Below are 16,657 nucleotides of genomic sequence, written 5' to 3'. Positions count from 1 at the left end.
CGTTAACGTTTGTGACTAAACATTGCTTTGCCTAATGAAAACTTGCTGCAAAGAGGAATTACAGCACGATTCGTTTGATGTTGATAGAGCTGTCACATGTGAGAAAAAACTGGCAATATTTCTCGCTAAACCACACAATAGGAGCTTTGTGAATAAAAAAAAGATGTTCCAGAAGCCTTGGACGCGTTTTAACATCAAATATCTCGAAAACTATAGAGGGCATAAAAACCCAAACCATATATTCTGAAAGTCTCAATTTTTATGGAATGTTCCCTCGGAATTCTTGTCAAAAGCTGCAACAACCTCCGTTATTTAAGCTTTCAGTTTATTCACGTCTTTTTGAGCAGGGGGGGGGGGGGGGGTGGGCAGTTAAGCCAGTCCTTTCATCAACCTTCCTTTTAAGTCTTCTAGTGTCACATCAGTTTTTAATACAATTTTGTCAAGGTACTAAGTTCTATTTAGTTTACTCGATTGGCTCTGACTGACTTCAGTAGCAACTCCACCTTCTAGACATTCAACAAGAGCTTGTTTAGCATTGGCATTTGTATGTTATGTGCTGTCGTGACGACGAAGTAAACTGTTCCTCAATTCCAAGCCAGCAAAAACCGTTCTTTTTACATTACAAACGTTTGCAGACGTCGAATCAATGTAAAAAAAACTTCGGGTTTTGCTGGCTGGGTTACGACCGACAATTTGTCAAAAATGTTGCAGGTCACAAGAAAACAATTTGAAAAGCTTTGGAAATGTACATGGCAGTTAGAAGACGCATTAGAATGTCGAGAAAAATCAATGTTAGTTATAGTTATAGACATTAAAACAAAATTTGGATTAAAAAGCAGCTTTTTTACGTCGGACCAATGTTTAAATTCACAAAAGCATGTCAACAAGTTGTGTTTTGTTAGAATAAGTAAAATAACTTAAATTGTTCTAAACTTTCCCCACCAAACAACGGTAACTATGAAAGTGAAGCACGACAACAGTTACCACTTTTTGAAGGCCAACTTTCAATTGAAAGCAAAGCAAGGAACATGTGACTTTTATCGAAGTGAAAAAGCCAAGAACTCAGTGCATGATTCCAGACAGCAAATCAGACCTTTCTTACATTGAGTCAACGTTTGCAGTCTGATTTGATGGCTGGGATCTCTCACATCATTAGCGACAAATTAATAAAAATTCGCACGAATTCTTCTTGTTTCACTTCTGCATTCATTTATTTTAAAGTTATTGGAGAAAAAAATTGCAACGCAATCCAGACAGCAAATCATCCGTTTTTTGCATTGATTCAACGTCTGCAGACGTTAAATTGCTGTCTGAAAAGGTTTGTGGCGCAAGCCTCACTTGACAAGGAGTAAAAAGTGAAAACCGCAAAGAATTGTTTAGTAATTGCAGACGTGAATTATGATGCAAAGCTTGTGAAATAATAAGGAAAGCGACATTATATTGTGGAATATTCACGTTAAAAACATGCACATGCTACAGTAACAACGGGTATTGGAGATAATTGCTTTCCTCCAAAAACATGAAAAAGTTTTGAAAATTCTGAAATCAGAACAAAAACTATCGAAAACTTTGGAATTTGTTAAAAAAGAATAAAATTTTTAGTCAAGTTAACATTTTAGTCAAGTTAAAAAATGCTAATGATGTCTCAAACATTGGGCCAAAGTTGGCGAGGGGCTAACTTATTGGCCGACAATAGAAATACTGAAAAATTATAGAAGTGATTAAATTAGAAAAGCAGTACTAAGGTTAGTGCATGAAAAGTACAGAAACACACTTGAAATAAACATAAGCCAGAAAGTGTACACGGGTTAATTTCCCTTGTTTCGACGGTTGGCAAAGCAGATATTTTAAATGGTGACGAACAAAAATGAATAAGAAAGGAATAAATTGACAAAAACGATGTGAATAAGATTTCAGAAATTTTATTCCTGTTCACTTCTCTCTTGGTCAGAATGTTAGTGGGATGACACATCATAGACGAATTTGCAAACCCGCCTTGCAGTCAGCAAATTCAGTGTCACTGGGCAATGAAACGGTGAGAAAAGAGCGACTTTTGCAGGCTGGAAAAGCGGCATACTTAATTACATTAACTTCTTGTGAAATGGCACACGATGATCCTTGTTGAATTGTTTTGTCAAAGTTTAAAAATATTTACAAAGTGTGAAAAAGTAGTAAAAGAAATAAAAACAAGCGGGTTTGTCGCTCATTCATTATTGTTGTCTGCCAACACTGCAATGCTGATGGGAGCAATTGCGTTGAGTTGCTGAGCACGCAATGGGCGGCACCAAAACACATGGTGTGTGTGTGATTTTTAAGCGTGATTTTAAAACACCAAGTTTATGACTTGACTTCTTGGAAAAAAAAACAACTTTGAGCAGTGAATTCAAATATCTGCAATAACTCATCAGTGAATGTCTGCAATGTTGCATGTGATAGAAAAAAAGGTTTTCAAAAACCTTTAGCCATTAGCTGCCTCACGCTTCAAAATAGCAAAGATATCAACGAAACATATAAAACTTGCAAAATTAAAAAAGCAACATTATGTACAAAATTATTTTGTGATGGTAATTTCTAAGTACAGCGCAACACAATTTGACTAACTTAATACCGTGTTAAAAGCTCGTTAAAGAGAAAACGTCGACTTGTCGGCAACGCGCATCACTAAAACAAGCATTTCGTACAAATTGATTATATCACAAGGATATGCATAAACATAATCTAAGAAGCACCGAACACAACATGCAAGTACAAGAAAACAAAGCACACAATTTACGTTCATGTTACTCTCTTGTAACGTTAAATCAATGTAAAACTACCACATCAGTAGTTTGGAAATGGAACCGAAAGAACACGTACCGAAAAGTTTCTTCAAGTACCTGTCGTGATGTTGTTGTAGAGCAATTCGCATAAGATCAAGACCGGCTGATAAGTTTGGAAACAACACGGAATTAGAAAACATTTGTAACACCAAGAACGATACATCAAACGTATTTTATAAGGTTAAAGCGAGATACAGCCACCAAAAAACTCATTGGGAATACGATGAGTAATTTCATTGCGTTCAAATCAAGCAAAAATAAATTGATATTTGCTTTCAAGTGCTGACGTCATCGAACAGCTGTTAGAAAGAGACAACTTGCTAGAAGAAACGATTTGCAAGACAAACAAGAGAGACAAGTTTGGCCGCCTGTATGCTGCATGCTTGCACGAAAAGAAAAACAATCGACAGTTATCAATAGATTGGCACAACAATGACACAATATTAAGCTTAATAAGGAGCCATAGTATACACTCTACTAAGTTACTAAAGTTATTTCTACACCATTGTTAGCTATTTTTGTTTTCGAAGACTGCTGCTACAATACACTGTTCAAAGAAACAAGGGATCTCTGCAACCATATGTTTAGAACAAGGGTTAAAGAAAAAGAATTGTTAAAACATAGCGTGGCTAGAATTAACTTTTACCAATAAGATATTGATTGGTTACAATTTCTGCTTTTTAAAGCATTAATTGCTGTGGTAATGCTCATGATAGAGCATTTTTTCCTTAACTAATGCAATCAGCCCATCACAAAAAACAGTTGCAGTAAGGTTACAAAATGAAATAATAGAGACGATGATAACCCAGACAGCAAATCGACCGTTTTTACATTGATTCAACGTCCGCAGACGATGAATCAATGCAAAAAATGGTTGATTAGCTGTTTGGGAATATTGATGCATTTAATCATTTTTAAGATTACCAAAAAACGTGGTTTATACAGTAATGGGTATCGCAAAAGGCTAAGGCGAAAGCAATGGGAAAGCTATATTATGCTGTCAACTTAGAATTCGAGAAAAAAAAAACAGTTTGATTTCAAATTTATAAACGACAAGTGGTGAGAACAGTTAGTACCAATACCATTATCAAAGCGGTGATACACCGCAAAGCAATGTTTTTATTTCGTTTAACTATTTTTAAATCTTAGATTTCAAAAAAATGTATTTCTGGCGCTGAAGTAATAATACACGTTCTGCACAGTAAGAATGTGCTGCTGGTGATGAGTGGTGCGGATTTTTCGTAATATCGTAAAAGCTGTGTCTCAAATTGAAAAAAGTGCAACTTCCTGAATCAGAAACTTCAAAGGTTGCCGGACGGTTTTCCTCCTGTGTACATTGGATTACGGAAAGTCGACGTCGCTTTCTTGAAAATTGGATTCTCGCCCTAAAGAACATAAAAAAGACGTTTATGACCAAATGGTCAAATACGTGAGGTAACAATTACAGCAAATAGCAAAGCTGTACTGTACTTTGTAGCCCTCTCTGCGCCCGAAGTTAAGGACCTACGTTTGCGTCGGCTTTGAAACAAATATTTGCTTCTGCCGCTCAGCAAGCCTAGTACCGACCCAAAGCGCAGCCATGGTCTAAGACAGAAGAAGTTGCCTTTTTGATGTCGTCGACTGATGTTCAAACGATGTAAAAAGGGCAACTGCTTAAGTTGGAAAGCAGTAATTTTGCACCGATCGGGTGACGATAGATGGTAGCCGTTGTTTGGTGCATGGTTACACAGTTACAAGATGGCGGCTTGCTGATGCGAAGTTACACCAAATGATCAAACACGCAGCAGAAACGTTAAGCTGCCACCACGGCTATTACAGAAATGAGGAAGATCAGGGATTACAAGGATCAATGAAATGATATTCCCCATCACATCTCGATTTAAAGTTTAAACGATCAAATCAACGAAATACAAACACAACAAAATCGTGTTAATTGCCTACCCCTTGCCACTTGGGATTTTGAGATTCCTTCTGAAAGTTTTTGAACTCTCTGGCATCTTTGATGGAGGTTAGAAGCTTCCAGATCAGGAGGATGGCTAATCCTATCCCAACAATGGCGGCTATGATGCCGATGATGATGAAGATCGGGTTGGCGTACACCGTGCAAACTGGAATGTAACAATGAGAGCGTTGATTAAAGCAAACAAAAGATGAGAACAGAGATGTAGCTCAGCTGCATCTTGACATTGCCAATTGCCGGACAAATTGTTAAAAATATGAGTACAACAGTATTAAGGAATTTAACAGTTGAAGGCCGCCTGCATGGCCGAGTGGTAAGAACGCCTATGCGATGCTTATCAGGACCAGCAGGACGTATTTCAGCAGGGCGCTTAGAGTTACGCTTAAGCAGAATACAAAGATTGACTTCATTGTCATCACGTCCAGTATTATCCACATGATCATATCTGTAGGTATCAGACATAAACCTGGATACGACAAAAGCAGAAAAAAATTTTGACTGAGACTTTTTTCTTGGCACGCTGGCTTTTTGAACGACACACAATGACGTCACAGGGCACAGTGGCACTTTCGGCACAATTTACTTTTCTCTGGGTCCACGTCCACCATGAAGATTTCATCAACCTCTTCGAAGTAAACTTGGTAAGTGCAGTCATCGGATAGATCGGTAAAGCGGCACTCCTGGCCGTACGAACTGGCCTCGCCCTTTTCGAGCTGTAAGAGAAAATTGCATTAGTTTGTTTTTGAATCATTTAGTCGTTGTTTTTTAATCAAATACATCCTTTTTTTCTTGTTCAGCAGTTTGGTATACTACTCATGCCAGCATAGGAAGTTCGAGAGGAAATGACGTCATTTCACGAAGCAAAATACTTTACTTTCTGCGCCTTACCATATTGTTGAGTCATAAACCTACAAGATCAGGCAACACGGCGCATAGAAGAAAAAAAAATTGAGAGCGTTTTCGACTACTTGTCAAGCCATCGTCGGCGATTTAAAAGAATGATACACACCCGAACAGCAAATCAACCATTTTTTACCATAAAACTTTAAAAATCATACTTTAAGTATCATACTTGGTATCATATCATACATTAAAAATCCGGTATCATACCCGGTATCATATCATACATTAAAAATCATACTTGTCCATCATACTTTAAAAAAACGGTTAATTTACTGTCTGCGACTACAGCTGAACAATGGCAGAGAAAAGATTACGTTACAAAACACCGCGCAGACTAAAACATACACAGTACACACTCACCATGTTGACATCGTACTTCTTGCAGTTTTCCTCGCAGCTTTCCGTGGTGTTGTACTTCCCGGTGCCAAAGGCCTTGCACTGTATGCAGTCCCTGTGAATGTCGCACACCACTATAGGCTTTGTCTTGCAATACTGGCCACGATACTGTGAAACACAACAAGGTTAACCAACAAGCCATTCATTACAAAGCTCAAAGCAATAATTCAGACGTGATAATTGCTCATTACAAGTGTCGGTAAGTTCGCACAGTGTGCTCTAAGCTTCGTTGTAAAAAAAAAATTGGGATGAAGGTATAACTTTTGTAGCTACTGCGCTTGCTAATGTGTTCATAGAAACTTCTGTTTCTGCAAATAGATTATTATATATTAGAAGGCACTGAACTGCACGTTTGCAGAAAATGGTTGTTGAATAATGTCACTAAATATTGCAGCACTAAAGAAACACTTTTGATGAAATATCTTCAAAAACTGTAGCCGACAGCAGCAAAAAATAGTCAGCAAAGTGACAAATGCACCTTAGCGCCTCCTTGGCTCGTGCTGCAGTTGCATTGACCGCACTCGCAAACTCCATTTCCGTTGCATGGCTTTGTGCTGTCCAGTGCCTCGTCGCTTATATCGTAGCATAGCGTCTGGTCGAGTGCGCACTCGCAAGTATCTCCCTTCCAACCCTTGTCGCACGCACAGACACCGCAGTCGCACTTTCCGTGGTCTGCAAGGGACAGTCAGATCAATTTCGTGGTCACCGCTGACGGAATGACTTATCTAAGACTAGAAGACGTTATTTTTAGATGTAAAAATATCACACATCATCAACCAATTGAAATCTTTTGTTTAGTCATTAGACAGAGGGTTAGGTAACGACTAGAGAAAATTTGGAAACAATGCTCTAGACTTCTAGAGAGTCAGTTGCTTGACTTTTCTGTTGGGACTTTGCACACTTTGCATGATAGCATTGCGGATTTACGTCAGACTAAAAATTAAATTTAAACACTTTGTGAATTGTGATTTAGCCCAGTAGCTACATTGAGCAAAGCCAACACTCTATTTAGATTTTTGCGTACTTCCGTGTGCGAATAGCAGCGCAGGTTTATTTTAAACACACTATTGTGATGCGGTAAGTTGAATGCCATTGTTCAAGTGTATTTTCGAAATGATACGTAAAGCAACCCACAGCAATTGCTTCACAAGACGATTATCCTTCGTTTAGGTCTTTCAGACAATGTTTGTATCTAAAATTTATTACAAAACCTTCCCGGTCTTTGTTAATACATAGAAACCAAGCTTAAGCGTAGCGGGAATATAAAATCATAGACTGCAAAACAGTGAGTAAAATCAAGTACAAACACACTGAAGCATATTTATAGCAGAGTGCTATCGTCCAGATGTATATTGATTGACAATATTAAATGCATGCTCATAAAATTTCAAGAAAACCACATCGTTAACCCGTTAAGGCAAACTAGTACATTGAACCCCATACCGTTGCAAAACTTCCCGTGTACCCGATGACAGGAGGTGTTGTCGCACTCGCAGTATTTCCCGTCAATCTTTCGCTCGGGGTATTGTCTGTGGATAGAAGAAACAACGACATTGGCATATTAGGAGGCTGAAATTTTTGAGAATTATCATCTCAAAATTAATACTTTACCTCTCCAGAAGTTTAGATGAATTCATGTTTCAAGCAGTAAAACCCAAATAATATCATACACAATTTAACGAGATGCAAAAACAAAAGAAAAAACATATCGTATGTTGGATGCAACCAGCTTACGTGCAAATGCACTGTCCGCACTGGCATTCGCCACGGTTGTTGCAGACGACACCGGAATCCGTGCAATTGTCGAGGTACGATTGTATATCCTGGGCGTGCTTCTGATCGCATGAGCAATCCAGTCCTGTGAAGCCAGGATCACAAACGCAAGCCCCACACCCATAGCTGCCGTGACCTGCACAGAGATGAAGGTACGTTAGACTCCAAGGAGTGATGGAGCATTAGTGATGTATATTACCACATAGTAAGCGATTCGCATCAAAATTCATCGAGTAAGCACGAGCAACTGGTGGCATGCAACGGCTGGTTTGAAGGAGAATGACAACTTTTGATGAAATATACAGAGGCGTAAAAAGCCAAACGAAGTGAAAATAAAACGACGTGAAACTCTGCTTGCTGCTGCTTGATTTTGTATGTTCAGGGTTCCACAAAGTTGACTATCTAGTATTCTAGTAGAACTTTATCAAAGCAGCGAATTCAGTTTTTGCACTTAATTCATGATAAAGCTTAATTCGTGATAAAGCATGATATGTTATATATTTCGTTTTGTGTATAATACATTTTTTTAACCCGCTAAGGTTTCTTTGTTTTGCTTGTCTATTAATTCATGAATCTAACAAGCCTATGTTTTATATGAAAGTAACAAAATGGAGCAACTTCAATCCGTCATGACGAATTTCTATCAACATAGAAATAAAAACTAACCTGAACAGTTAGTTTTGGCTTCCGAAACGTTGCAGGAGCATTCACACTGCGGCAGTACCTTAATGGTAACTACCTCGTTGTAGCCGTACGGGGAAACCGTCACAGTCGTCGGTTCGGTCAAGCATTTATCCGTTGACAGCGTGAAAGTAAAATTGACCTGAAATTTAAGAAAGACAAAGTTCAAAAAGCTTTAGATATCTGTTTATACGTCTCTTTTCCTGTCTTGCGAGGCTGGACGCCATCGAATGTCTACTCTGTCTGATGGCATTTCTCCAACGCCACATGTATATAATATATCTTTTTTTCGTTAGTGTACTTTGGGAGTGAAAACTGACGAACAATCTTGAGAATAACGCTTATCTCCTGTGTAGTGTGTAAACAACGCAGTATAAAACATATATTGCTTCGAATTACAATGTCTTTCAAGTGGATTGAAATACGCTCAAAACGTTGATGTCAAAAAAAGGTTATGACTCGGAAAAAATATTATAATTCATGGACAACGCATTTTATGGTACTTGAAGACAAACTTGTAACTTAGCTTTGAAGCTGAAGCAACAATCAGATAAGCGCTTTGCAACATTGGACTGTGACATACCACATCACCAAGCTTAACCCCGTCGCATTTCAATCCATCCACTGTCGCCGAGTTGCACTGCGCCATCGGCTCCCCCACTGTCACTCCCTTTGGCGCGTTCACTTCCAGAACAATCTAAGCGGAAAAAAAATTACAACAATATGCCACAGGCGAAATGATAAAATTAAACTTTGTGTGCAATATTTACTCTACAGACGTTGAATGTATGTAAAAAAGGTTGATTTTTTTAGTTGGATAATTTCTCGGCAATTCAACATTCTACTACAAAGAAATCAGCCGTTTTTTACATTGATTTAACGTCTACAAACGTTGAATCAATGTAAAAAATGACTGATTTGTTGCCTAGGGAATACACAAACAATCAATCGGTTGAACGATTGGGTTTATGCAAAATTGCTCTTTATTTCATGCAGCTCGTGAACCGAGCGTTGTCATCAGTGCCTGTATGAAACGTTGGACAACTTACTGCAGTGACACTTCACTAGGTTTGTCAAAAAAAGATAAACTAATGAGAAATAGTGAGCAAAAATTCAAAACAAAACTCGACCGCACCTGTCCCTTCAAATCATTGTAAGCTTTTTGTATGAGGCCGATGATATTCGAAGAGTCGCCGGATAGCTCGCCGACTACGGATTTAGGAATCATTTTTTGAAGATTCTTAAAATAAAGACAAATTAAAGCGTAAAGCTTTAAACTGAAGTTTTTAATGCTCTTCAAACAGTTCATAGAAACAAAATAAATTTAATATATCGTAACGCAATGATTGTTGTTATGCACGAGTCACAACTAGAGAAGGCATCTGAGGAGTTTATAACTGGTAGTTCTGAAAGCGGCTACAATTAGAGGTTAGTCGACTTAAAGTTAGCAATGAGAAGAAGACTTTCCTGACAAACCAAATGCAATGGAACTATAAAGTTAAAAGTGAAGTGCCGAAGGCCATTTTTTAATAGCTTGCGTTTCATTTATAAAAATCAGTTCAAAGAGAATTTGCATCTTTGAAGCTGTTTTTCTCAAACTTGAGATTTTGTGACTTTAACGCTTTCAAACAGTCTCTTCAAATGCAAAGCAGCTTGCAAATAACTCGATAGCAACCATTAGAAACTGACAGTGCTTGGGCTTATCAGGAAGTTTGACTTTAGAAAAACAGAATGGCCAGTCAAGCAAGACCGTACCTCGTATGTTGTGATAACACTCGCTGTAACGGCAAAAATGGGTTGGATGTTGTACTCTGTGATCTTTCTGACAAGATGACCGATTGATGGATAATCCTGGAAAAAATACTTGATCTTATTTTGAACAACAACTAATTCAAAATGAAAACACAACCATTTCTTTCATTTCGCCCAAACTGAGTACCGTCTAAACATTAAAAACAAGCCAGTTTGAATAATGAAGGTAACAAACGTATAACTAAAAAAAAAAACGTACGTACCATTTCGTTTGCTTTGGTGTAATGTCCCTTTTTGTTGAGATAGCAATTTCCGTCATTGGGGAAGACAATGCCTCCCAGTTTCCCATCGCCAGCATAATGGAAGGTGGCGTCAGTTGAAAATACAAGAAGATGGGTTGCGTCTTTCCTCCAGTTGATTTCTTCCTGTATCAGACCAATACTTCAGTAAGTGATATGCACTTTCGAAAAATGACGTTCAGACTTCAGAATAAATGACGCGTTCTAAGTCATGGATGCAAATTTCAGCATGATTTCATAAATGACAAGCTAATGTTGACCAATCAGGCAATCACTACAACTCAGGTTGAACTGTTATTTTCAGTTGGTGAAAGTGAAAATGTACGCATTTCACTTGTTGCAAAGCAGCAAACGCATATGCAAAACCACATTGCTTCCCACTTTATGTGTTTAAAGTCAGCGTATGTGGTTCGATGTTCTGAGAAATGTTCTGATGAAATGATCGATGAACAGAAAGACACAACTAAAGACTTCTGTTCAACGAACTGTTTGTCACTACACGAACAGCAAAAACCGTCATTTTTGCAATCTGAAGACGTTGAATCAATGTGAAAATGACGGATTTTGCTGTCTGGGCATGTGCAAGTTACGATGTGCAAGTACCTGGCATACGATGGCCTGCATCATGGCGTCCAACCCACCCTCGGGGTTGTCCAAGTTCGACGAGTGGTTCACACTTTTGACGGACGTGGTAAACGATTCGATTTCAGGAGTCAAAGCAAGATCGTTGTGGAAACTATAGGTGGGAACGCAAGGTTTGCTCTTAGAACATGGGTTTGCGAGCCTGGAAAAGAGTATTCTGTAAAGCAGCTGTAGCATCGTGTAGACGAATTTTCAATACAAGTTGACGTCTGTTATGTATAAGACTTCGGCTGGGCATGCACGGCATATCATGTTTTCATGGTTTGTGGCTTTATGCAGATTGGTCTCTAATGCAAACGAACAATGGTTGATTCCAAGCAAGACAGTAATCGAATCAAGGTGTTAGCAAGTGCAGCACTTTGCTTGCAACGTAAGCAGAAATCTTTTACGTTTTTTTGGAATGTAAATTTTTGCCATACAGATGATAGAAAATAATTTCATAGGACCGAATTGCATAGTTCAAAAACAATACATACATAAAAACAACAAAATAACAACATATTAAATTCGAACGCTTTCGGCAAGACTTTCTGTCCTCGTCAGGAAATAACTTAATTTAGAATCTAAACAAAACAATATATAGCCGTAAAATGATAATAATAAATGACTGAAACTAACTGCAATTTTGCACTGAGCCAGGTACAAACACAACTAAAGAACAGACACATAGGGTGCAAATATTTTGTTATAGACTGTGTGGGAGTGTGATCACAACACTAGAGTGCGGTAACAGCATTAAGAAAATCAAGGAAAACCACTACACATGAAACAAACGGAAATTAAGACAAATTTAACAAGATGCCCGTCATGTGGTTTAGGGGTTGTTCACAGTGATTAGTGACGAGTATCAACCAGGACAAAAGACTTTCTTGATGCTAAGCATACTAAATAATAGGTGGATGCGGAATTATTTGGTAAAACCGCTGTGATGTGTATTACATGAAACTTTAATTTACGCGACAACCGACGTTTCAAACTCCCTAGAATTGACCAATTACAGAGGTTGAATCAATGGAAAGATGATTTACTTGGAATAAGTCACTTCACGTACTTAGCTGGAACAGTTGATATGTAAGGCATGACGGTTTTATCCACAAACGACCCAAATCCTAATCTAAAATCCCTTGTGATTTCTTGCATGCTTGTCCCCAATTCTTGGCCTAAGGTTCGGAGTGATTCCAAATCGTTTTCCATAGACTGCGATAGATCGAGAAGATAATAGAGATCAACAGGATAGTCTTCAGCTTGCTTGAACTGCAGCTCGATCTTTACCGGATCACCTGGTTTGCAGAGAATCGTTATAAGCCAAGGAGCAAAATGGTTGAAACGCCTGGTGGATCTAACCAAAAAAATATTGAGTCCAAAATTTATGTACAGGGTGACCCAAAAAGATTCGTACCCATGAAAATTTCAATTGTGACTTTGATTGAAAAGCTATTTATTTCAAATTACAACCACACATTATTCAGTTTATGGAAGACCATTGACCAGAGTTTTACCTTTTTCTGTCAATTTTTAGTCAATTTATGGCTTTCCCAAGATGTGCAAATGTGAAAAAATCGAATAAAACATGGGTACGAATCTTTTTGGGTCACCCTGTACAAGAGCGTTATCCACATTTTTGACTTTTTGTGAACTAATTGGGTTATAACAACTTTTTAGAGCGAAATCAACAAAGATCTATGAGTGCGGAATTCGTAAAATTGCCAGGGCCTGTGCCCTGTATGAAAAAAAACCTCAGAATCTATATATATATCAATACGATTAAACGACTCAACGAATGTCTAACGAAATTAAATTTGAACAATTTAATTTAAACTATATCATATGCACAGTTCAGGTTCACAACAGTGATTCTAATATGCTCATTTTCAACGTAAAAAAATCTGATGAGTATGGTCCATCACTCCTAACAACTTCACCAAACCAGACTTCTTGTGGAGTCAAACTTCTATAACATGGAATCACTCCAAAAAATAGATCTCTTTTACAATCACCTGGCCTCAGCTTCACTTCCATGACTTGAGGCTTAATTTGAGTAGCTTTTCCCACAGCTGATTCGCCAACGTTAGAAAGGCTGTTGTTCGCTGCAATACAACGTTAAATTTGCATTAATCACCTCAAACTAGTATTAAATCTATCAGTCTAATAAACATCACTACATTGAAAAATGTAGAATATGCTGTTCAAGAGTTAAATAAGCCAAACTTCAAAGTCAAAGTTCAAGAGTTAAATAAGTAAAAACTGGAGCAACTATTGTGAAAAGTTGTAATCACGAATTAAGATACTAGCAAATTTCAACAGGCATTTTGTTCGTTACGATAATGTTGAATTGAAGTTAAATATTTAAGGATGTGTTTATTGAGAAAATAACTTACTGATGATATCTATTTCAGAATGAGGGTTCATGATGAACTGGGGGTTGCACTTTTCCACCAGCAAATGTTCAGGCACATCACAGCGAGAGATCACAACGTTTGGGTTGTCAGCATATTTCTACAAAAAAGAATATTACAAACTGAAGGCTCTGGTGTGATTATCACAGACCAAGTAGATCGTCATCACAAATGTTAACAGGACAATCAATTGTAAATATTAATGCTTAAATAATTATCTACTACTTGTTGGCACAGTCAGCTGCTCATTTCCATAGTTTAACCCAATAAAACAAAAGTGTAAAGTTATACTTAGTTAAATTGAGTTGAGTTTAATATCACTCTTTTTAAGTCCTAAGTGGTATAAAACCGGCCGAAGCTAAAAGGGTGCAAGACTCGGCATTTTACATTTAACATTTTTACAATACAAGACATTAGAAAAAATTTACAATACATGCTCTTTAAGAAAAGATTCTCCTCACAAAAGCAGGGCATCATTGCTTGTTGTTAACATGAGGAAGCAGAGCATTTAATGTCATAAAAATTTAATGCAAGAGTAAAAAGGTAAAGTCACAATTATGAAGCTCAGTCATTGACAATGAACAGTAGCCTATTCCCAAACAAAGTAAAAAAACAACCTTGCTTAAGTTCAAATTGATATCTGTTCTAGTGAGGTTTCTCCACAGATATCAGACCAATATGGCTAACATGAACAAATTATATTAGCATATGACTAGGCCTGAAAATCTGTTTTTACACATTTCATACTCTGCCAATTTTGAATCAATAGAAAAGGACTGCTGACCAGGCTAGGGCACGTCATTGGCTTGCTAAAAAACTACATTTCTATAATGCAATAATTTTAACAAAGCTGATGGAAACTTTCTGCAAGCACTTATAACAGGTTTCTTACCGGATCTTCGCACCAAGCGCAACCTGGGATGGCAATGCATTCCCCGCAAGACTTTGCTTTACTTTCTATACAGTGATTCGAAGCACCTACATCATGACAAAAGATTTGATGACAAACATTTTAAAACTTTTCAAATTAAAAAAAACTTAACTAATAGGCTATTGAATACAAATAAACTTCATTCATAATTTAAAAAACTTTAAATGATAAATGTATTGTATAGCAGTATAGCCTCTATATTCAAAACTTTAAAACTGCATGAAATAAAGAGGTAACTTACCATGAACTAAAAAATTAGGTCCACACAGTGCAGTCACGATGAAAACTATAGTAATTTTTCTCATTGTGCACAAATTTTTAAAATTACAGAAACCAATCTTAAAATCGCACTTCCTGCAAGAGTTACATTGGTTTCATATTGACATAAGCTTAACCAATGTGTTTACTGTTACAGGTACTTAATTTTTGTTTACGTTGTTGCACATTCAAGGTGGTACGTTATATTTGCCACAAGACAAACTGGGACTAATCAACTGTGTAAATTGAACACTAATCTTCCTCTTATATCTGCGGAAGTATATATTTATATGTTACCATAGTTATGATTAATTAGTTAGTAATGAAAAATGATGACAAATCACATGTCTGACCAGTGACCATTAGCAATATAGTTACAACTATACAATACATGCTGTCCACACTGATGTAAAGTTACTCTAAACCATGGCTGTTTTATTCTAACTATTTATACGTTGGCCATTGGTGTTAAAATACTGCTAAACACAAACAAGTTTTGGAAAACTTCTATTTGGAAACATCAATCTCTTGCTTTTTACTTTGGGTTCAATCTGTTCCTAAAAAAGATCACTAGGTATATCTATATCAAACACGATTAAAGTACCGGTAGCCTATTTGTACAAATTGAAAGCGGAATAAAGATAATTTATGGTTGTGTTAATTTGTAACACACTATCAATACTATCGTTGATTCAAACAAAACTTTTCTGTAATGTAGCGACTTACTTTCATAGTGCTAAATTCAAGGTGCCTTATTTAGTTTCTGCTTGCCCTAAAAGGGTTTAACACAAAAGCCTTACACATAAAAACAATGCAATAAAGCTGCAGTGGGTTGTATTGTGCTTGACTAACGGCTGCAATACCAACCGTGTTATACTAACTGAACTTAGGAAGTAATAAATCAATGATTTCCTGCTTGTCCTACACAACAGTTTTTACTCTTGATCAAATTTTTCAAGTGTTTGTAATTTTCATAATTTGTTCTTTTCAATTAATATGCTAAAACTGTCAAAATCAAAAATGTCAAAATAAATCTACATTGTAATTTGAAGTTTATTTTGCAAACTACTTAATCCAAGTTAAATTCAGAAACAATTGTTTGTTTTATTAACATCGAAACAAAACACTAACCGCAACTTCTCTGATTGGCTGATCTGTTATCATTGATGTGCAAGCCTTAAAGCAGCCGGTGGCCATGACCTGTGCTGGAATGACCGCTAGTGCTGGAGTGACCGCTAGTGCTTGAATGACCGCCGGTGCTACTTCCTTAGTCGGCCAATTTGGCCGCTGGTTTCTTTTAGCTGATTATTTAATTTCACAATATAATGATCGTGGATTAACTGTCGAAAATATCTAGCACCAATGAGTGACGCAGAATTAGGTCAGCGCGTCATAATCACCACTGTTGCATTGTGCGGAAACATTTGCTATTGTATGGAAAATGGTTATAGGTGAATTGTTCGTAAACAGTTGTTCGTAAAGCAATTGTTCGTAAAATCAATTCTTCGTAAAATCAATTCTTCGTAAAGCAATTCTTCGTATACATCAATTCTTCGTATAGGTGAATTGTTCGTAAACAGGTGATAGGTGAATTGTTCGTGAACAATTTTTCGCAACAGCAAGGTTTGTCTTGCAATTTCCGATGAAGGTGCGTAATGCAAATTTTCCTGAATAACCAAGTTATGACGACACAAACAAACAAGCACAATGAAAAAGCGCATTTTTTGTTATTTATTGGAATACAACAATTGTTTAGCAATTCTTTGCTTACACTACCAATACTACTTTGAGTAACTTCATACAAATTGTCCACGAGCCAAGTTTAGTATGAAGTATTGTGTGCAATT

The 16,657-nt window shown here is 37.2% G+C and overlaps 1 protein-coding gene across 1 annotated transcript; it reads right to left on the bottom strand.

The window, feature by feature from the left end:
• Positions 1-1,800: 1,800 nt before the first annotated feature.
• On the bottom strand, positions 1,801-14,902 carry LOC145777023 (integrin beta-1-like). The gene is made up of 18 exons (XM_082588291.1): positions 14,794-14,902; positions 14,514-14,599; positions 13,604-13,721; positions 13,223-13,312; positions 12,277-12,505; positions 11,187-11,367; positions 10,548-10,709; positions 10,288-10,383; positions 9,668-9,772; positions 9,116-9,229; positions 8,518-8,674; positions 7,813-7,987; positions 7,522-7,607; positions 6,557-6,750; positions 6,043-6,186; positions 5,363-5,492; positions 4,761-4,927; positions 1,801-4,204 (listed from the first exon to the last, which is right to left on the bottom strand). The coding sequence occupies exons 1-18, from the start codon at positions 14,855-14,857 to the stop codon at positions 4,121-4,123; spliced, it is 2,382 nt and encodes a 793-aa protein (XP_082444417.1). The 5' UTR covers positions 14,858-14,902; the 3' UTR covers positions 1,801-4,120.
• Positions 14,903-16,657: the final 1,755 nt, after the last annotated feature.

Source organism: Aplidium turbinatum, chromosome 9 (genome assembly GCF_918807975.1).
Source record: "Aplidium turbinatum chromosome 9, kaAplTurb1.1, whole genome shotgun sequence".
NCBI lineage: Eukaryota > Metazoa > Chordata > Ascidiacea > Aplousobranchia > Polyclinidae > Aplidium > Aplidium turbinatum.
Note: the sequence above shows the minus strand (reverse complement) of the source record. Positions and strands in the feature narration are given on the sequence as shown.